This window comes from Oryzias melastigma, linkage group LG9, assembly GCF_002922805.2.
Source record: "Oryzias melastigma strain HK-1 linkage group LG9, ASM292280v2, whole genome shotgun sequence".
In the NCBI taxonomy this organism is placed as follows: domain Eukaryota; kingdom Metazoa; phylum Chordata; class Actinopteri; order Beloniformes; family Adrianichthyidae; genus Oryzias; species Oryzias melastigma.
Genome location: NC_050520.1, coordinates 25,161,803 through 25,185,217, shown reverse-complemented (window position 1 = coordinate 25,185,217; position 23,415 = coordinate 25,161,803). Strand labels below are relative to the sequence as shown.

General features: G+C 39.1%; 3 protein-coding genes across 3 annotated transcripts in view; 1 reads left to right on the top strand and 2 right to left on the bottom strand.

Moving 5' to 3' along the window:
* The window catches only part of gapvd1 (GTPase activating protein and VPS9 domains 1), a 28,551-nt gene extending 21,550 nt beyond the window's left edge, over nt 1-7,001 (bottom strand). The window contains exon 1 of the mRNA XM_024275645.2: nt 6,848-7,001. The gene's annotated coding sequence lies outside the window, so the exon portion shown is untranslated. The remainder of the gene's footprint in view (nt 1-6,847) is intronic.
* The window catches only part of vgll4l (vestigial like 4 like), a 34,697-nt gene continuing 18,250 nt past the window's right edge, over nt 6,969-23,415 (top strand). The window contains exon 1 of the mRNA XM_024275651.2: nt 6,969-7,087. The gene's annotated coding sequence lies outside the window, so the exon portion shown is untranslated. The remainder of the gene's footprint in view (nt 7,088-23,415) is intronic.
* On the bottom strand, nt 8,241-17,003 carry unm_hu7912 (un-named hu7912). Its single transcript, XM_024275646.2, has 2 exons — nt 16,814-17,003; nt 8,241-12,758 (listed from the first exon to the last, which is right to left on the bottom strand). The coding sequence occupies exon 2, from the start codon at nt 12,704-12,706 to the stop codon at nt 9,524-9,526; it is 3,183 nt and encodes a 1,060-aa protein (XP_024131414.1). The 5' UTR covers nt 12,707-12,758; nt 16,814-17,003; the 3' UTR covers nt 8,241-9,523.

Genomic DNA, 23,415 nt, shown 5'->3' with positions numbered 1-23,415 from the left:
AAAAAAAAAAAATCACTGAACTAAGAAGTCCCTCAAAACAACCCTACACCATAACAAACACCCCTTCATCTCCACCAAACTTCCCATTTTGTAGAATACAGTCAAACAAGTACCATTCTCATGGCAACCACCAAACCCAGATACATCCATCAGCTTTCCACATGAAGAAGCGTGATTTGTCACTTCAGAGAATGCGTCTGTGCAGACTCACTCTGAAGACCAGGTGCGGAGCGCTTTACTTCACTGCATCTGACTCTTCTGAATGCACTTGATGATGCATTGCTTTGATGCAGCTGTTTGGCCACAGAAATCCATTCCATGAGCTCTCTGTGCACTGCACTTACGTTAGGAGTGGCCCATTGTTTTAAATACATTTGTAGAATCAGTCTTCCTTCCTTTACAGTGAGGCAAAAAGATATGCCAGATTCTGCAACTTCAGAATGTTGACTCACACAGACCTATTACTTCTTCCTACCCCCTGGACCCAACATGTGTGGACAAAAATGCACTCAAAAACAAAAGTCAAAGATGTACCTGCATAAATGGCTCCTGCTTAAACAGGTTCTGTATGAAAAACACAAACACTCAGACTGCAACTTCTCATCAAGACCAAAGAACTATCTTAGGACATCTTAAAAAGATTATAAATCTGCAGAAGACTGGAATAATGTAATCTACAACAATTTAGCAGCTTAGTGAGAAGAGATCAACTCTTTGAGCAATTGTTAGAAAATGGAAGAAATTCAAAATTACTGAAAATCTGATTTATTATGTGCCAGTCTGCACTTAATCAACCGAGTTTTCCAGCCACCTCAAAAAAATATTACTTTACATAACACACATGTACAAAAACACACACACTCTCTTGAACCAGCTCATTTCAAGGCCCATCTAAAGTTTTCCAGAAACTATCTGATTGATTCAGAGGAAGACAGAGAAAGTCATGTGGTTAGAACAAACCAAAATGGAGCATTTAATTTTTTTTAAATGGACTTCACACCAACAAAACATTCTGTGGAGAGGGTTCAAAGTCACCCAGCGACAGCCCCAAATCATACCAGATCTTTGACCACATAACCCCGATCTTGGCTTCTTTGAACTGGCTCCCAGTGCAATACTTGATTTTTATCAAAATTCTTGTTTTTACTTTTAAGTCACTGGCAGGGACGGCACCTCCTTACCTCTCTAGTCTGGTTTTAAAATACTCCCCCACTAAGTCCTTACGCTCCGCAGACCAGTGCACGCTACTGGTTCCCAGAACCAAACGTAAGTTCAGGGGGGACCGTGCTTTTTCTGTGTTGGCTCCCAAACTGTGGAATCAGTTGCCACCAGCTATAAGAGAGATCACGCTTTTGGAGTGTTTTAAAAAAGAATTGTTCCTCCACTACAGCCTTTTAGCATTAGCCTAGCCTTTTATTCTATTTTATGGTGGTTTTATCTCTGTTTTAAAATTGTTTTATTGATTTTATCATTGTTTTTAAATTGTTTTACTTGGTTTTATGTCTTTTATCCTTTTTTTATGTTTTACTATTGCACAGTGCTCGGTTTTTGTTTTTCCTTGTGTACAGCACTTTGGGCCTCCTTGACTGGTGGTGGAAGGTGCTTTATAAATCAATAAATGAAATGAAATGAAATGAAATGAATGTAGATCTGCATGGAGGAAGGACCAAAAATACAATGTAAACCTGTTGAAGACCTACATGAAACCTTTCATTGCCAACAGAGTCACATTACAAAGTATTAAGGGGAAATTAAGAAGTGGACCATATCCTTTTTATGCACCAACAAAAAATGTGAAGAATTACTTTGAAAAAAAAGAAAATCATACAATGTGATTTCCCAGATTCATTTTTTACATTCTGTCGCTCAGTTAGAGTGTATGAAAAGTAATACAGACCTCTTACATTTTTTTCTAGTGTAAAAACAAGAATCAATGAATGACAAATACTCTTTTGCCCCACTAAAAATGCACATTACACACCTGTAGCAGTAATAACCACAACTTGCCTATATGCAACACTAGTTCATTTCAGAACTACAAAAACACTTTCATTAGTATCTCTGAATTACTACTCTTTTTTTTTGTTTAAATGGCAAGTGATTTCAAAAAAATTAAAATAAATATTTGTAGGAAGATTTTCTAATGCGTTACAATTTTAAAAGCCGCTTGTAAAATATAATTGTCATTTTTTGTAAATGAAGATAGCCCAACGAGTGCCATATTTGTTCCACCCATAAAACACTAAATCCACTACCAAAGAAAGAAGAACAAAATATTACAATCAACAACCTTATTCCTTGACATCCAACAGTATTACCTGAAGGAAAGTATCACCTTTTGTGATGTAAACAAAAGTTTCTGACTGAAACAACAATTACCAGCTAGTGATTTTCCACTTGAGTCACCGAAGTTTCTCTTGCAGAAGTTTAATTTGCCCCATGGGCACAAACATCACTGCTCAAACACGTCTGGCAACCCATTCCTTTATTCCTGCTTCATGCCATCAATACTGGAATTGAAACTTTCATAGGAACTTGATATTTAAAAAAAAAAAAAGAAAATTGACTAGATGCTCTTCAATATAGAAAAAACATGGTTTGATGATATGGACATCATTAAATGTATGGTGTTAGTGTCTCATCTCTAAATCATAAGTTTTAGGTGGTAAATCCTCAATAGAAATAATTTAAAAGATGACAGATTAAAAGTAATTCTCAGTTCAAAAACAGAGCTACATCCAGCAAATAATTAGCCACAAATTGAGAAATAAACTTTTTAGAACAAATTGTGATATAAAACAAGTCCAATTTTGTTTGTAATTATTACCATCGTGAAACAGAAATATGAGGAGAAATCAAAGCTAATCCTAAAAGAAATGCTTACTGGTGCATCACAGTCACACACAGGAAGATCAGTGTTGTGCAAACATGCTTAGTTCTTCAGGAATGTGTTCACTACACAGGACAAGCCATTATATTCTCAAAACAAAAGATCAAGACCGTCCACCGTCACAATTAAAATAGGGAGTGTCATTTTGAAAGACTGGCAATCCTTTACAATTAAATCTATTACAAACAAAGTTGGGCAAGTTGGGTTTATGTAGAGGTTTTTGTGTGAACAATTAATAGTAAGAAGAAAAACTAGTCTATTGACTTAACCAGGCACTTTGAAGCTGAAAAACCTGAAGTGAAGAAACAAATTTGACATTGACAGATACCTTAACAGATAGACTTTAAGCTACTATCATGAACTCAATATAAACACATAAAAAAAGAGCATGTGAGGGAGAATCCTTTAAAACAAACAAAAAAAGTTTAAATGATTTTAAATTCAAAATGTATTAAGCCTTTCATTGGCCCCTTGTACCCATTATGCTAAATTACCCTTTCCCCTGTTTATAGATTAGTCAAGCACTGCTCAACTGCTTCTTGGGTTAGCCAGTCACTTACTCATTTTCTGTATCCACTTTATCCCATTTAATGTCTCATGGGTGTGCTGGAGCCACTGTCCATCACTGAACCAAAGGCTGGACACACCCTGGACAGTTCATCACAGAGCCATGCAGAACTACGCACTCCTCTTGAATCTCCAAACAGTTTAATTCATCACTGGACTCTGAAGCAAATATTAAGCGTTATATATTTTTAAGGGAACATCCCCTTCGTTCGGACTGCTCCTTTACAATTTAACAGCACACAGGTGGACCAAGTAAAAGAGTTGAATACCAACTGAGTTGATCAAGGTAGAAACTAGAAACTGCTGGTATGAAACAGAAAGATGACACTACTATTCTAGAAGAAATTATATAAACCTTGTGAAATTTCTCTGTGATACAATAAAGGTGTCATCTTTTCTTAACAATAAATTTCACAGCTACATTATCGAATGAAACATTGGAAGATCAGCCATATTCGTAAGTTGATTCAGAAATTTTCATTTATCAGATCAGTATAGTATACACAGCATGGGAAGTATGAAGAACTGTAACATTGTTTCACCACCAGTGACTAGAAGACAGTTACAATGAAGCAAGCATCCTAACAGTGAGAACTTGCTGACAATCTGGTGGCAATCTGGTGTCCTGGCTATGTCTGACAGATCTGCTTTAGTTAGGCAATGGGGCTGTTTGAAGGCTTACAACTTAATCTAATTGCAGTTCACACTTTGCATTTAATTTTGGTCTTAATTCACCAAAGAAGGCTAACATATTGTCAAACTGACCTTTTTACCTCAAAGGAAAGTTGTGTGGGAAGAGCCTAATGACACAAAGTCTGTTAGAGGATGATCACCTTTGCTGTACAAAAAAATGTAAAACATTAACTTATGTTTTAAAGGGGGAGATCGAATTAAGATTCCATGACCTCTGTCATCATTTATATGCTTAAGGACCCATTCTGATGAAATTTGTGTTTGTAACATGTTCTTGTGACCTATTTCTGATGATGGAGGACATTTGTAAAGAAAATTAAATAAAAAATGGCATTTCTGTGTTTTTATTCAAGTTGTGGTTGGGGTTATGACAGGCTCTAAGTTGGAGAGGGTCAACAGATGCATGACGGGAAGTGGGGACGGGCTTACCCCTCGCTTACACCGCCAGCGTCACGGCTCCGTTGCGTAGTCTTTTCGTAACATTCCACTGCAGGCGTTCACGTCCTGCGTCTGTGGACTGGCCTCTGAGTCGCTGCAAATCATTTTCGTTGGGTTCAAATTTTGACAGACGTCGCAGATGATCGTCATCACTTTCTGTGAAGTTGGGGCTATTCACGACTTAAACCGGAAACCACGCGAGCGAATTTAAAGTGCATCCGGTATATTTTCAAAATAAAACGAACTTTCGGCTGAACTCGCCGGTTTCAGCGTGTCGTAAACATTACGTAATTTTCGGGTTACTCAAAGTGTGTTGCAGCACTGCGTTGTCAGTCATAACCATGGACAACGAGAAGCTGATCATAGAGATCCAGAACTACTCTGTCTGGGCTGAGCTTTCACAGGCTGTGGCTGGACCAGCAGCCAGTGTAAGCCATCGGCTGTAGATAGTCCACTCCTGCAACCCAACCGAGCCTTGACACTAGCGTTGTAAGCCCGGGGTTACTCGTCACAAACAGTCCTCTAACAAGTTAGAGATGAACTTCTAATTAAACTTCTAAGAAACACGTCCTACCTAGAAAATGACATTTTATTTTGGATAAAAATGGCATAATCATAATTAAAAGACAAATAGGAACACTTTTAAAATTGAACCAAAGGTGATCGGAGTGGATCTTTAACAGAAATCTACCAGTTTCCATCAGCATTCCGTACAACTATCCATATTGTTCCATTTCAATATGGAATCGGTAGCCTTTGACATATCCTCGTTGCCATTCAAAATGCTTGATAAGTCAGTCTTGTAGAGTAATATATATGTATATATATATATATGTGTGTGTGTGTGTGTGTGTAAGCAGGCACCTTTAAGTATGTATTTGGAATGTTTGTTAATGTAGCAAAATAGCAGATGAGCAACATTATGATCCGTCTTGTGAAATAATAGATAATGCAATGGAAAAATCTAAAATAAGTCTACCCCACAAATCATATGATATGGACTTGTGCAAATCTAAAACTGTACTTTAAAAGTAAAAAATTTAAAAATGTATGCTATCTCTTAAGTGTTTGAAACACAACCGACTCCTCCCACAAACGTAAAAACAGAGCAACCAATTTAACACAGATTTTTTTGTTTGTTTTTAGACTTTCACTTTCAACAATGAGCATCGATGAGTCTTAGCCAACATCCCCTTCACAGTTCCCCTTCTGATGTCTTACAACTCAACAGGCAAATTGAGTGAACAAAGAATATGCAGTTTAACTTTTTATTTTGTCTGACAAGTGTCACAACAATTTCTGAATCCCTGTGAATGAAGGTGTCCATACTTATCTAAAAATGCTAAACTCAGAGGAACAGCTATGACCACAAAAATCACATAATAGATTTTTTTTTAGGTAAACGATCAGCATTAAAGTAATCTGACTCAACTGGCAGATTGTTAATAATGACTTTAAAAAAATGTTGGTTTTTTTGTTTTTAAGATGGCTAAACAAAAAGGTGGAGTGAGCAGGCAGAGGAAAAACAGATTAGATTATTTAAAAATCTAAAATAGATAGGTATGAAGAATGGAATCTGAGGCAAAAATATTTTTCATTCAAATAAGAGGCTTTGAATGAGACATTATATGCAACAGAGAAAAAAGGGAATATGAATGATGTTAAATATTTCCCTAAATGGAGAAAAGTCCATATAAACATAATCTGTAAACCCTTAGTTATTAAAATATGTTCCAAAAATACCTTAAAAATGATTTTGTGTTCATTTTAAACACATTTTTTTAGCAAACAACAGAATTATTCACATTGAAATCCATTGTAAATTATTAAGCTAGCTTACAGTGTAGATAAAGTACAACAATATATTCTTAGTGAGTCTTACAACATTAATAGACCAGCAGTCACTCGTAAAAAAGAAAAGGGAAAAAAAGGGCTAACCCTTAGCCATTCAACATAAACAATTACCAATATTAGAACAGCTAAACGACAGGAGGAACTAAATCAATACACGAAGCCAAGATGCTAAATTCCTTATGGCAAAGACAAATTGTGTTTCCACCAAATTAGAAGGATACAGACTCCCGCTAAATAGCAGCGTGCTAACGTTAACCAAGTTAACTTGTCCAACATTTGCTAATCAAGTAAAACATGCTAACGAAAAGCTAGCTAGTTAGCCAAGTTAGCTTAGCTTTAGGCTGCAGGATCATTTAATGTGAAGCCTAACCAACAACACATACTGGGGTAAGGTGAGATACTTACCAAGTCCAACTAGCCTGCACTGAATGTTCACAACACCTCTAAACACAGACGGTCATAAAATGCCTCGAGTTAGAAGAATTGTTTGTTGGCGGTTAGCAGTCTCCAACTGGATTCAGCTAGGGCGGACGGTGCTGTCATTTGCTGTCATCACGAGGAGACCTGCGCAGCCCGCATGCGCACAAGGCTGTCGCTAGTAAAGGAGCCGCCACTTATTTATGGAGAATACTACACATAAACCACGTAAGAAACGATTTTGTTAACAATCGCTTGATATGTAAACTTTAACTTGAATGTTGGCGAATTATTTTCAGTCTAAAAATGTACTTTGTCGTTTGTTCAGACTTGTTACTGTTTTTCATTTATATTGTGGACATGTGTTTCCTAATTGGTTAAAAAAAGTAAAAATGGTGAGAAATTTGATTTGAGCAAATTGCCTGCAAATATGGATAGAATCACGAGTATATATGTAAACAATCATAAGTCATTAATGGATATATTTTCTGGACATAAGAAAAACAATCTGCAATCGGCACTTTAGCAGATTATTCAATGTTTTGATAAAACTTTACATTTCTCTTGATATTAAACTTTATTTTTAATTTTAAAGTTACTTGGCCAACAAGGCCTATCGTGTAAAAAAGAAGGTATAAAAGAGCAGCAGACAAAAAGATAAGATAAAGATATCCAGAAATATCATTCCATGATTTTGCATAAAATTCTATAAAGAAAAATCCAACAAATAAAACATGATTCAGTGCAGTTGACTGTTTTTAAGACTCACCATGAGTTACGCATCTCTTTCCACTAGATGGTGGTATAGCAGCAGAAAATAAAAGAGTTCCTTTGACAAAATCTGCACAGATTTTAAGTAAAACTTGTTTTTCCTTATTTACAATCTGAACTCAGAAAGCCAACATTAAATAAAAATAAATTCCTTTAAACAACATCATTAAACATCAGTAAAAAATTATTCATAAGACAAATTTAGTGGTTTTTGATAGTGCATTTGGTATTTGCATATTCAAAAATAGTTATATTACAATCGTCCATACTAGATAGGAAAATAAATCCTTGTCCGCTTAGCAAAAAACTACTCAATTTAAATTCAACATTCTTTCGATGTTGTTTTTTTTAAAGAATATTATATGCTATCTGTTAAGACTTAAGCAATACAAATTAATGTAGTTTAACTTAAGCCACTATTCATCTTTACTTGAGCTGCTTTTGGTCACATTTTTTTATCCATGATCTCTTCACATGTGTCAAAACATGTGAATTCCCAAATACCTCAACTATCCACTTTTTGTGTAGGTCATCACAGAAATGTTGATCAGTCATATTTAAATTAAAACAGTTCCAAAACATTCTCAAAGAAGTCCATTTGAAAAACAGGTTGTCACTCTTTAAAGTCCATTTATTATATTTATATGTAGGTTATAAACATCACAAAATAGAAACTCGAGGAAAGTCTTGCACAAAGATTGATGAACAAGTAAAAGAGCATTCTTATATTAGTGAACAATGGCAATTACAGCAGGCATTTCTGAGATAAGTGCTGCAACTTTATTAGAAACAATCTAAAAAAACATGTACGCTTTAGTGCAAAAAGTCTTTTAAGCTCTTACTTAATTCAAGGGAGATATTCTATGTGAATATTAAAATAGGGTTTTGTAATACCAATGTCAAAGTTGCTCCTTCATTGCATATACTCTAATCAAGGACATATTGTGGTATGTAGTTTCAGATATATGTCAAGATGTTCAAATAACTCAGTTTTTATACCTCCTATGTCTCTAAGCCTCAAATGGTATATTACTTACATCATTAATTTGCTTAAAAGCAAAAGCAATATTAAAATATCTGAATATAAATAACATGCCTTTGAGCAAAATAATTATCTATTTACAATGGTAGATCATTGAACCTGTCTAGAGCTGTCAAACCTTTAAAAATAGCTATCCCCATACAATGCTTTGTGTCAAATGCATTTGTTTGTTTTCAACTGAAGGCCACTTTCAAACAAAGCAATATATACAAGAATGACATCAAGCCTCTTCCACAAGCTAAAATATGCTGCAGCTATATTCCTTGATAAAATGAAAGGTTGGATGGTTTTTACTTGTCTTCAAAAACAAACTAATATTATAAGAATAAAATGAATAGCGACACAACTACCAAGGAAATGTTACTTAAATACTGAATAACAAATGTGATTTTACAAGCTCTGCTGCAGTGTCTAATATTAATTCCTGATAAAAGAGTTAATAGAAAGCAAATCACTACAGCAAAATGGAATATGGCTGTGCCAACTGTTACGTGGACGCCAATACATGTGCGCTGCTGGAATAGTTCTGTGCTTTATAACATCTTTGTACATCTTAAGACCTAGATTGCTGAGTTTCAGCCTAGTCTACATGCAGGCTATTAACTCCTCAGAGTGCAATAGGGTTGAGACAAAACCAACATTAGCAAACGTGTAAAAGATTAGGTTTGCTGCGGGTGTAATCATTTGACTGTGTGTGGCAACAGAACTAAGTAGGAGAAAACATCTCTATATACATACATGTTTTAAAATAAATGTTTGGTAACTAAATCAATTTGGTAAATTACACAGAATGTATCAACAATCGGTACATTTAGTGTTGCTGACATCATTAACATGTATTTAGTGCTATACTATATAATATCGTCCAAGAGATGAGGTGTTCCCAACCAGTCTAGGGTCCTTGGCTCCGATGCAGCCATGATCATGCACATAAACTGTTTCCCTGTTCTCTTATCTATTGGATAAATCGTGGTAGGAGTGAATCTTTTGTTGGTCTCCACAAACTCACAAAGCTGGTTATAGATTTTGGGGTATTCATGGCGGAGGAAGACTCCCCTGGTCCTGAGCTCACGCTGGATGTTGACAAAGCACACCTCCCTGGCTTTTCGTCCTTCCTCTCCCTCCTTGTCAATGTCCGGTGTGCCTGGAGGCGGAGTGAGGATGAGAGTTTCCATTTCAGCATCCTTTTTAAGTACCTTTTTATCAGGACTTGAAGAAGCCAGGGACACCTTTGCATATTTCCGAACTGTCGGGGCTTGGACTCTTGGTGATGGTCTATTAGGCACTAGTTCACCAACAGCTATGGATACATTTAGAAGGAAACATTCATTTGGGTCATATTCATTACCTGCCTGCTGCAATTCTTTGCAGTATTCACCTAAGTTGTCCCTGAAGCCATCAAGCTCTCTCAGAGATAAGTATGTGGGAGAAATAAGGAGGCTTTCCAGTCCAACCTGCAGAAAGTGATCTGCTGTTTCTGGATTTGCAAAACCTAGAAAGAGAACGCCTCTTCCTCTGGAAAGGTAGCCAGCTTTCGCAATACGTGAAAAGGCTTTGTGGATCTCTGAATTCTCTCTGCAGAATTTAAGAGTATGCCGACAGACACTGCTGACGCGACCGTACAAGCAAGTTTCTTTGTGGGTTTCCCAGTCGTCCCTGCGGCAGTTTCGTGAGCAGTAGAAGGTGTAGCAGCTGTGACAAGATTTAAAATACAAGCATGCATTGAACATATTTTCAGATTGGTTGCACTTTTTATTACCACAAACCATAATTTCATCTTCATCTGTGCTGTGGTCTGGAGAACATTCCTCTGCACTCCTCTGTAGAGCATCACAGCCACTGTCAGGATCTTTAATTGTGTCAGGACTGGATTTTGAGGATGGGAGGTGTGTGTTCAGACATTCTAAGTCTTCAAGTCCAGATGCTTCTTTCTCTTTGTCATCATCATCAGTGATCAGTTGTTTTAACTGGTCTAAAAGATTTTCATTTGACTTTTTGGTAGTAGGTGGTTTGTAGTCAACAACCAAATCAGCCAATAGTTCATCCAGTTGCTCTAGACTCTGCTGAAGGGAGAAATTGTTGTGTTTCCTTTCTTTGGTTATTTCTGTTGTGTTGGAAAGCTGCTTTTGAGTTGGTGTCTTCTCACTGCCTAAGGTGTTCCAGCTAACAGAGTGAACCTCACGCCGCCTGCTGTTTTCTCCACATATGTCATTGTCTGTTATGGTGATTTCTGGGGTGACAAACCAGTGCTGACTTCTGGTGTTCCTCCAGTGGTTGTTAGAACCCCTCTCCAATGAGTTTTCTGAGAGAGAAAGAGCAGCATATCGCCTTGGTGAACTTGAAAGGTTTAGTATTACAGGTTTAGATGTAGCATCAGAGGATGTCCCATGCCCTGCTTGGTAAAAAAGGTTCTCATAACTGCGTCCACGTGGCACAGTTTGCTCCCTTTCATGCCTTGGATACAGAATATTGTCCCAGGACTTGGACTGGTTTTTCACATCTGCTCCAAGCCGACTTGTGTCTGTGCAGCTGTTAGTAAACCATGGGGCTACACTAATGTCTTGCTTTCCACTCAGTGGTGTGGAATGGGAGGAATGATTAGAATAGCCAGATATACTTGAACGATACCAGTCATCTGAAAAAGCATGCGAGAAACGAGGGCGATGACGACCCTCTGTGTGATACATCCTTTGTGAAAAGTACTGTTCCTCAGGAGAGCCGATTGATTTGGGATAAAACCTTGGACCACTTACATGATATGGATAGAACCGATTCTCTTCTCCATAGTAAGCTCTAGACAGTGGAGTTTGAGAAAAATATGGCCCTGCCTCGGTTGTAGAGTAGGGCCTGCTGTATACTGACAGTGCTGGTTCTCTGTTGGTACGGTGGTCAGAATAATACGACCTTACTGGAAGGGTTTGCACCCATCGAGCACTGGGATCATACTGACTTGTCATTGTACTACCAAAGCTGGTAAGACTGGAGCGATCATCCTGAATGTAGGCCCTTGAGTGAGGATGAACGGTGTATCGAACAGGGTCCTCTGTGTAGAAAAACTTAGTTGGTATGTTTGGATTAGAGAAAGCTCTCTGCTCTTGACTCAGATATGGAACTGTTGGTGAGGATATTCTGTGTGCATCTACATGCTGGTAAGAGATGGGAGACATTCTGCTGCTATAGTGATATCCATGTCTAAAATCTCCACTGTAGCATTCACTTGGAGTGGGTGTTGGTGAGGAGACAAACTGCCGTGGTACATACAAACCTCCCCTGCTACTTGCCTGAGAATGTCTTTGCCAAAGATTTTCCGTCTGTGTATTGGGAACTTGTCCCAAAGTGTGCTGCAGGACAGCAGCATCTGGTTTGATGTCAACACGGCATCTAACATGAGGAGTTGCAGCAGTTTTTTCTGTTTTTTCCTCTACAAAACAGTCAGAAACATAGAGAGGGGAGTGAGGCTGCAGTTTGATAGGGTGCACCTCATTCAAGAAAGCTCTATTTGAAGATTCTCGTGATGTCTCAGAGGTCCTTGAGGCATCTACTGTGGCAGATCCTTCCCTCCCCTTCCTGTCTCCTGGTGAAGATACAGTGATGGGCACAGGTGTTAGAGTAGCTTTAATCCTGGGAGCACTTCGAGATCTTGATCTCCTTTTGGAATCTGACCAAGTAAGATAGCTGCTCTTGTCTCGTGCACTGTTCTGCTGGTAGTGTTTGTTGTTGAAAAGATCAGGAGACGAAAAGCGAAGATGTCCTGGCTGATCCAATCCGTTCCAGAGATCTTTGTTTAAGTTCTGATGTTCTGACCTCTTGTTAGAGTACTCCATTGAGGAGGAAAAAGGTTGTGGATCATCCAGTGACTCGATGAAGTCAAAACTGCGGCAGTGTCTTTTGTTAATGATCTCTGATTTGTCAATCATTTTCAAGTCACATTGCTTTGAGGAGTGGAGAGTAATATAATTGTCTTGGTTAGGGTTTAGTGCAATATCCTGATACAGAGTTGATGCCAGAATATCAGGGGGATGTGTCCGTGTCATCTTAGAGAAACTCCAACGTTTTTCAGCCGGTGTGATTCAGAATCAACACAACCTGTGAAACAGGGCAGACAAAAATACAGGTAAATGTACCTTGAATTCATTAAATATACATTTGATTATTAACATAAAGGCCCGGAGAGTGATTTTGGGTAACATTTACTCGGATGTGCTGAAAATAGTTCTTAGGGCCCTTTAGGACCAGAACACTACTGCAGACTCAGATAAATCAAGCATACCGATGCCAAAAAAATTATTATCTTCATCTGGGTTTGTTTGAAACTTTCATGCTGTACTCCTGGGAACCCCTGTTGCAAGCCACATCACCTGCAAACGGGGTGCAGTTAAAACAGGTTCTTGTTTGGGAGCACTATTTCTAAAAATTAACAATTGACCAGGAAAAAAAGAACCAACTTTACAACTTTTTTCTTGATTTGTACTTCTTTGGATTCACTTTCCTTACTAAAAGTTCAACTATTTTTCTAATCAAAATTTATGACTCTTCTAAAAATAGATCCCAATACTTCACTGCCTGATTCTCAACAAGAGGAGGTTAAACTGCCAGATGGTTTCCAAGTGCAGCTGTGCCTAACTCATCACTGCCTCAAGAGAAAGGTCATCTGCAGAGGACAAATTTTACACTTTCATTTATGTGACAATTAATGGGTCCTAAACATATTCTTTTGTCTTTTTTTATTTGTTCTTCATTTACACTCCATCTGAGTTTTTTAGTAGACCGGTATTCACTTGTTTGGGTCACAGAACAAGTCAGATAAGCTTTCACATTTGCACAAACAAAGCCAGGGATTTGAAAAAAAATAGTTGGCACAAATGCGAGATTATTTATCTTATACAGGAATTGGGTGTCTGGTGCAGTTACTTGTTTGCAACCAAGTAAAAGATGACTTTCTACTAAGAGCCACATCTCAACATTATATTTGAGAAACAAGGATATCTGTTTTATAAATGTTTTGCAAAATACATCTAAAAGAGCCATTGTAAATATTACCCCACATTAATTAACTGGAAATAAAACTATTCCATAAATGATCTGAATAAATGTGTAGGGCACATCATATACACCAACTTCTTAACGTGTATGACAGTACAAACAGCAAACTAATTGCAACTAAAAGTTAAGTTATTTTACCTAAACAGGAACCAAGTAATGTTAAACCCCTTATTAAAAAAAAAATAAACAATATATGAGAGATTGTTACAACTGTAGCTAATATGGATGATGATAACATATTTAAGGTCAACGATGAAGCCATCACATTTTGTCACTGCAATGTCTTGGATCAACATTGCACTTGGCAACTTATGATTAGACCAAGACCTTCCTGCGTGATTTAAACTGTTATCATTTTTAAAGAAAAAAATACCTAAAACCTAATAAATATCCCATGGACAAAATGTTCCAACAATTGTTTTTTTATGTGCCTAACAGACACATGGTCTTTCTTGTTGGCACTCACCCATGAGCAAACCCTGTGTTGCCATCTGTTCATCATGAGGAGAGAGGGCTGACCAGCCATCTCCCCGTCATGTCTCCACAGCACACCTAAATATCACTTCTGCTCTCAACCTGCTTTAACACACTAACCCGCAGATCTGCGTGGTTTCACAGAAGCTAGTAGGATGAAATGCGTAGTTTGTTGCTACTACTTAAAAAGAAAGGATACAAGGTTGCAACATTTTTTGAAATAGTTCTGTGTATTTGTTTTTCTAAAAGGGGATAAAACATAGCAAAAAAAAAAAAAATCAAAGAAAATTAAAATACTTTTTTTACAATTGCATCCACTACAGTCTAGATGTTTTTCAGTTGCGTAAACATGGGCATAAATAATATAGATATTAATTTTGTTTTTTTATTGGCAAAGTAAATATTAAAAATAACGTTTTGCTGTTCCTTAAAAAACACTGCACTATGTATATTACCAGATGCTCCTTCACTGACAAGGTAATTTTGACGACTAACAAACTCATATGTCAACTGTTTTAACTTATTTGTAATAAATGTGTCAAAGAAAAGGTTCTAAATCTTCATTTATTGCAGCAAAAAATATATATATATTTGGTTCCTTTCTAAATATAGTTTGATGAAATAGTCATTATGTTTTAGAAAGCAAATTAACTTTACCAGTTCTGTCAAAAGCTACTGAGTCATCTTCTTTGAATAAATTGTTAAAATGTTTGCACAAATACTGAAGAATTGATCAAGGAACAGCTATTTCCTATACACTACAGTACTTTTCACACTTCTTGAAAGCGTTAATTTTGATCAAAAAACAACAGTGCACCTCACAATCCAGAGTGCCTTATTTGGATTATTTATGCTACAAACAAGTTGGGTATTATTGTAAATATGCTAACACAGCTAACATGTGGCGGTGTCGGATTGTCTGTGTGTTTTGTTTTTATTACTTGTTACTAAAAAGTTTTGGAGTTAACATAGTCACGTTTTAGGCTACGGTCACATATCCCAAAATGCTACCACGTGGCGACTTATATGCAAGTTTTTCATTTACGTTGGCAGGTGGCCATACGGCAGCATTTGTAGTCAGGAGGCGGTAGATGCATTTTTGCATGTTACACTGCGGCCATAAAGGTTTTTTAAAAAAAAATGCAGTTTTATGGACATGTTTTATCAGACGATTTTTATCTAAAAGTTGACATTGGCAAGTGGCCGCCCGGGCACATTTTGAGGTTGTCCGGTGGCAGTCCAGTAACAGGTGGGGATGACGCCATTACGAAATAGGGTGACAGCTAGGCAGCCACAGGGCGGTGACTGACGGAATCGCCAGTCGGCAGCAGGTCTAATTGGACACTGTGTAAATATCTTAGATCGGTAACAGTCCACATCAAGTTCCACTGGCCGCCATATAAAAAGCAGCCCATTCTCCACGACTGCCACCGTCTACATTCATGACCACACCAACGATTTTGAAAAAAATTGGACAGTATGAAATCTTGAAGATTGCTCTGATGCCTCCCCATCGCGCGGTGGCAGTTGTATTTGTTGACCGTAGCATTAGCTGTATCAGTCATGTTACAAACAAGGTTGGGCGTTACAGGTACTCTGTTCTAACGTGGCAAACATGTAGCGTGTTACAAACAGGTTCAGGAGTTACCGTGGATGCAGTTAATAAAGTCTGACTGACTGACAAACTTATGACTGACTCTTTTGCCTGGCTTAATGCGCCTTATAGTTCAGTCCGCCTTATATATGACGTAATTTCAAAATTTCTTGACGGTGGGCTTCATCATCCGGTGCGCCAATAGTACAGAAATGATGGTAAATGTTTCCTACTTTATTTACCCTGTGCTTTCATGTTCAGAAAAGCATATCTACTCAACACTCTTCATATTACATCTAAAACAAACTCATCCTTTTTTCCTAAATGGTAGCATTCGATTCCACACTTCTTTAAAACAAAAACAACAGATAAAGCAAGTGGATTTAAACAACTTCGTAACCTTCAAATCTCTTGTTGAGTCACTTGTGTGTCTGTGAAGAAACTACACTTTTTCAGGCAGTATAAAACAGCATGCCATACTGTCTCCATGACTACACCACACAGCAAGAAAACCATTGAGTAATGCTGCAGTTGCTCACAGAGGGCAAGATCTCACTTGGGGAAAAAAATGTACTAATATTCATCCAAAAAGCCTCTGTTTGAGACCGGTGGGTGTTACTAAAAGGGCTTAAAAGGAGAACATTATAGCAATTAGTTTTTTTAGCATAAATCTAAGGATGTTGCAGTAAATAAGTCTGAGATGGATTCTGTCCTCTGCAAAGGTTCCTAGAAAATCCAAACCTAATGCAGATCTTGCTGAAAGCCCCCCTCCCAATCCGCAGGCTGTAAGGTGCAGAGAGCTTCATCCATTACTAAATTCCTGCTCTAACGCACTTCTGCGCCCCTTTTTTCTCCCCCATTCTGGTGCTGCGGCGCGGCCCCCATCCTCCGTGCTGACCCGACGCCTTTGAGGCCTGATGACATCATTAGCGATGTGGACAGAACAGAACCTTCCCCGCCAAGCGGGGGCGCGGGGAGTTCGGTAAGTTTGAGCATCTAAAATGCAGAGAGCGCGCGGGAGAGGCCTTACCGGTTCGTCAGAGAGCTGCTGTCGTGATGCCGCGGACATCTCCTCCCGAGGAGAGGCTCGAGCCACCCCCACCCCCCGGTGCACCTGCTGGGAGCCGAGCACCTCCGTCCTCCGTGATGCCGTCCGCATCACCGCTCTCGCTGACGGCTTTGTGAGAGAGCGTGTTTGTGTGAGCGAGGAGGAAGAGGAGGGGGCGTGTCTCAGCCTGCGCCTCTGGGGGCGTGGCTGTGCGTGTTTTCAAGAGGAAGGGGGGCACTGAGGGGGATCCATAGACTGTAAAAATTAATGGACAAAGCAAGCACCGAGGTCCCCCATTGGAAATGCATTACTTCCTCTCCTCGCGAAAGTAGGCCGCCGCTTTCCCCGTCAATTCCTGAAATGGATACCGCCATTTGCAAACAATCTTCAGCGATTGGTCTGAGTCATAGCTGAGTCATGGAATCTACAGGAAGTACTGTCGCCAATCAGGAGTGAGTTTATTGCAACCGTCCACCTCCTTCCACGCCTCGACCACAGGACCGCGGATGTAAACGCTGGCTTGAGACGACCGTGAAGCTGGCTTCCGAATTTTCCGAACAGGACCTGTTTTTAGGTGGTCTGAGTTCGAAAAATACAGTGGAACGCTCTCGCTGTGAATCGGAAGCCAACTTCATCGTCGTCGCCTCGAGAGAATTGTACAAGTCATTGCTGAAGCCGAGGGAGAACCATTCCAACAGTTGATTCTGTCAGCGGTCCTTTGGGATTTACTTACATTTATTCCTTTTTGTCGAGATAAAAGGAGCATTTGGGTGACGCCGTGCCCGAACTGCGCGCGGCCCCCTCGCGCGAGCCACAGCGTTACTTCACATGCAGGTTTACAGTCTGATCAGATGCACGTGAGAAGCGCGTTCAGCGGTATTTAAAATAAATAACCATCCTAACAAGTGAACAGTTGGATCTTTTTTCTGTTTGAAAATACGAGTGAAAAGTGAAAAATGAACATTAAACAAAGAAAAAAGTCCAAAGCACATAACCTCAGAGTGAAATCTATTTCTACAGAGTAAATCCTCATCTAAAAATGTGGACAGCATGCTCCTCTTGTTGTTTTAAACTGCTGCATCGGTACATTCCATTGAGGAAAACAACAGTAGGACAATGATTGGTACATTGTTGAATTGTAAAGTAGGTGTTAAAAGGTCTTCACGGACCCATTGATGAAGTCTGCTCCCATTGGCTACCCGTCATCTGTCAATCAAACCCCCCAGACGTTCGACGTCAGACCCACAAACGCTTATTGAGCCATCTGATTGGTCAATTTATAACTCTAATAACTTGTGATAATGGAAAAAAATCTTTGAATAAAAATTAGGATTATAAAAAAGAAGTTAAGCAGAAAGCAGCAGAGGAAGAATGATTATTCTGAGATATAAAATGACTGAGAAATAACTGTCTGTTTCTCAATGTAAGTCAATGGGACTTTGGCCTTTTTGCAACCCAGTGGTACTTCCTATATGGAACACGGAAGTTGGGGGGCTTGCTTCGTCCAGTTATTTTATATACAGTCTATGGGGGGATCTTGGGGTGTGCAGTCTCCTAGCAGCAATGCGTCTGTTCGCCTGGGCTGTTTTGGGCATTTCCGGGAAATCTGCTGGTCATTTTTTATCTTCCTGCCGGCCAGAGGTCGAAAATTACACTTTTACTATTATTTTTATTATTATTATTTTTATTAGTAAAGTTGTATGATCAGAACAATTAGTATTACATTTAGTATTACAACTGTATCTCATAAACAAGTTGCTTTTACCCAAGCAAATCCAGGGTGCTTTTCTTTTAGTAATTTAAGACACAAAAGTAAGACTGAAATACATGTTTGCTTTCAAATAATTATTAAATATTGCCTTGGCGGTATTTTAAATCAATACAAGTTAAGTCCCATTAATTTTCACACTCAAAGGTTTGTGAAATTTGTCCTTCGCATTTGACTTATCCCCTGGGGGAGCGGTGCGCTGCAGACACAGCCGCACTCCAGCCCAGTCCAACCCCTTAATGCTGAGTGAGCAGGGAGGCACTGGGTCCCATTTTTCGAGTCTTTGGTATGAGGCCGGGATTCAAACTCATGACCTTATAGTCTCAGGACTGACACTCTTCCAAAAGGCCACTGAGCTGGTACCGTAAGTATTACCAAGTATTGTGATATTTCCTTGAACTGATTTTTTCTTACATCCCTACTGAACAGCACCCAGGTATGTGTGTGTGTGGGAGGGATTGTGTGGCCCTGCAACAGACATGACGACCTGTCCAGGTTGTACCCTTCTCCCAACAGTAGCTAAGAAAGGTTCCAGCAACCTAGTGAACTTGAAAGGAAAACATCGAGTTAAGAAAACTGCTTTTTGTGATATTTTTTTATGTCAGGGTACTCAAACTCAATCGACCTTAGGGCCACAGAAGGCAGTCTGGCTGAGGCTGGGCCATATGGGGTTTCTATTGTGTCAAAAATATGTTTGTTTGTCCACTGTCTATATCTTTGCCTATGTCTATGGAACAAGTTTATTAAACATTTATTCATGTCTATGTACTACTAAGCAATATTTTCTGTGTATCCTGTGAAGCTAACAACGCTAGCAACTGTTGCCAAGGACTTTTCTGACAAAAAGTCCCAACGACAATAGCAAATGCAAAGTTTAAACATAAAGCAGGCTGAAATATCACAAATCAAACACAAAGCTTTCATCAAAGAAGCATAAATATGCAGAGATAATGCTTAGTAAACTTTCATATTGAGGTGGAGGATGCAAAATATTAACGTAGGGGCTGTGAATTGCCCGCAGGCCACCAGATTGAGACCCCTGCTTCATATAATGCCTGCATCCTTAAATTCTATGCAGAAGGCCCAAATCCCACCCACACTTCAGCATATCCTAAAAACAAAAACCTGTATGATGTGTTTTGAGTAATCAAATGCAAAAATGAACAATAAGTTAAAGAAAAAACATGTAACCCGAGTAAAAAGTGGATATGTTTTCAGGAGAAATGCCATCACATCCTTTGGAGGAAACTGATAACAGGTTCAGTCAGTCATGAGCAGCAGCTCCACCACATGTGACTGCTGAAGGAAAACTGCTTACTGAAGCAACCCTTGGGTGGATGGAAATCGCTGCAGACAAACAGAGCTGAAGACTGCAACGCAGCTTTGACAGAGCTCAGCTGTCCACAGGAATCTCAGACCTCTGCTGTTTCAGCCGCTGTTTTACTTCATTTTATTACCAATCCCGACTTTTCTGCCGGTTACAAAACACCAGAACCGACTGAGACCCCATCTGTGGCACACCGCGTGTGCGAGTTATGATTCAGAATACAGTGGGTCTCACATTGTGCATTCCTGAGAGTGGGCTCTATTTGAGTATGTGTGAATCATCCTCTTCAGCACAATGCATTGGCATCAGACTGCATCAGCTGCTGGTTAGCATGCAGAAATGTCTGTCAGCTGGCTGCCAGCAGGTGTCTTAGGCAACTCTTGGTGTCCATGGAGAGAAAAATCAATAGCTGGCTGTTGATTAGAGGCCCAAGTGATGTGGATCAATCAAACCTGCGCTGCCACAAAGTAACAGCATTAGAACTGGGCACAGCTTCACGGGGCCTCAGCTGCTCCTACAAGTGTTTGTGCCTCTGGGTAAAAAAACCCTTTGGCTATCTGGCTCCTCAAAGCCTCTATGTTTGATTAAGTGTCTCTGGAAACTCCCGTCCTGATTTATCCATCTCTGTTGGGAGGGAAATTTATTAATAAGAGTTATTGGGATGCATCGAGTAAAATGTAAAACGGCTTAATCTCTTATAGGTTTGGAATAGGAACCCAGTAGATGAAGGGTACGGCAAAAATAAACAGCTTTACTTTACAAGATATCTCAAGGAAGCAGGAGACATTGCCTGCTATCCATGCAGTACTAAATATTTCACACAGCCTGCATTAGGGCCCCTTGGACAGACTTTCTTTGTAAATCTAGCAGCATATTTTGTTTGGACTTGTATTCCGATGGGATTGAAGTGCAGCAGAGAGGAATCTTAAATACTTGGGGGGAGATGCACTCGATTCTCCTCTTAATTCCAAGCAAACTTTGATTAAGTCTTCAGCATATTAAACAGCCGGATCCTCTCTGTCCATCTCTTTTTTTGGCTAAAACTGTTTTGGTGCTCCACATCACTCTGACTTTGGGCTTTCATGAGGATTTAAAGATGTGAAGTATTTAGATGGTCTTTCAGCTCAGCAGGGCCCTTTAAAATTCTTCCTGGCTTTGATTCTGATTAAATAAAACTAGATTAGATTAAGTGTTGCAAGATTTCTCCTTTTTTTTCTAGAGGAAGGAGCGATTACTAGAGACTGGTAGATAAGTGAAAGTGTGTGATGTAATATTTGCCATGGAAAGCACAGCTATAGATTAAAAATAAAAAAACAACTGGGAGTTCATTAATTGTGACGTGTCATGATTCCAGTGTTTAATTGGAAAATGATGTTTGCCTTTGCTGCACCAAAAAAAGAACATTCCAATCCACTCCAAGTAACACTTATAAACAAATTCATGTGCGAGCCAAGCCATTTGGGAGGTGTATCCATGGCAACCCACACTGAGTGGGCGCAAAAGAGAGAGAGATGCGATTTCAGAAGTAATGAAGTAAAGTGCTGATGGGAGACGCCTGCGGGGGACCATAAAAATCTACGTCACGAAAGGCGAGACACGGGGAGGTGAAAATTGCTCGCAAATTCTCAGCAACCTGCAGCCCAGTGGAGGTGCATCTCGCATTTCTGCTCCAGGTTCTCTCTGGTGTTTGATCGCTTAAAATGAACACGAGGTTTGTCACGGGGAGAATAGCCTGCAGTGATAAAACAAGACTGGAGGAAGGACCCGGGCGGATGCAGGCTTCCCCACACCCTGCACATGTGGGCCCAAGTGAGAAGCACTTTTAAAGCAACTCTGAGCAAACACAGACTCGTCTGTCCTTCCCTCTGGAGTCACAGTAAGACATCCCATGGCGAGGTTTAATTAAATCTTTATCACACACTCTCCTCTCATCTGCTATTTCGGCTTAGGAATCACTCACTCCTGTCTGCATTAAAGGCAAAACACATTTAGAACAAACTTCTTCCTTTTCTGATAATTTTTTTCCACATTTTTGCTCAGATTTCTCAAAAGAATTTTTAATCCCAGAATGCAGTCAGCAGGAGGTTTCGTAATGCCCGGCTTCCATTAAAGTCCGACCATTCAAGAGTGGACACAACAAATCTTTTGTGCCTCAGAGAGGATCAATGAGGGCCTTCTAAATATGGATATTATTCAGGCCCCCTCCCACAGCCGTACAATACAAAGCAGTACTGGGTTGTACTAATTGTGCAGCTCTGCAGAAAGCAGTATAAAGGCTGTAACAGCCACGATTTCACATTTTTTAACTAAAATGAAAAAAGACTCGTCTTTATACCCTTTCATGAAAGTTGGACTGTTGGAACTTGTTTCCTGTTTGCTGCATTTGAATAAAACACGTGATGGGGCTTGGAACCACTGACACAGAAACTACTCACTGAGTACTTTCCACTTATCAACGAACGTGTGCAAATCCGCTGTGACACTTTCCTCTATTTCAGAGCTAATGCTATCCCTAATACATGTACATGCTGGTTGCAGTCTTTACAAGCACCTGCACTTGCAGCTTCACCGGCCTGTTTAAATGGGTCAGCTCTAGAAATATCCTGGCTCAGAGAGAAGGAATCGTGAGGGCCCCTCCTCTTTAGTCCTTTTGTGTTTCCTCCAACACTATTGCTGGCAAAACGCTCGAATTCCTCATCAGTAACCAGCAAAGCCACATCAAGGTAGCAGCAGAAAAAGCCGGATTACGTGGATTAGAAAAAGCCAATATTTTGTGTTTCGCAATGTGATAATTATGAACTCTTTTTACTAAGAAATGAAACAAGTTTCTGTGGTAGTGATGTTAAATACTAAAAAAATTCAATTCTAATATAAAGTTGAATTTTTCTTCATAGGAGCTTGACGCCTCTTCCCAGGTGGCCAAAGAAAAACTGCAAGCCAGCAAACTGAATTTTAAAGACCACACTGCCCTTTAATGAGTAAACAGCTGCACAACAGTATGCTTACAACATGGATTTTACAAACCTTTCTTGTAACTATTTTATTATGTTTAGAAAAAAATCAAATCCATTTAGTAATTAAAAAACTAAACCCTTTTAGCACTTGGCAGTCGAAAAAAAATTTTAACAGCTAGGCTCTGGTCCAGCTAAATGAGGAAAAGGAAACAGTAAACATCAACTGGGTTTCTGAAGTCACTGATTTATAGCAGAAAAGAATTCAAATATTCAAATCTTATAAGTGTGTGGAGCAGCCATGTGAATCATCATCACAAGAAACCTTAAAAGCAAAAAGTTCAAGACATTTCCTTCTCTTTTAAATAAACTTGTATATGGTTTTGAATTCCAGATCAATTCATGTTAATCACCTTTTTTTTAATTCAAAATGGACTTTACTCTGAAAATGTGCATATAAATAGTGACAATTGACTAAATGTGTTTCTTTTTTTTTAATTATTGGAAGAAAATGACAAGATCTTATCTTTATCTTGTG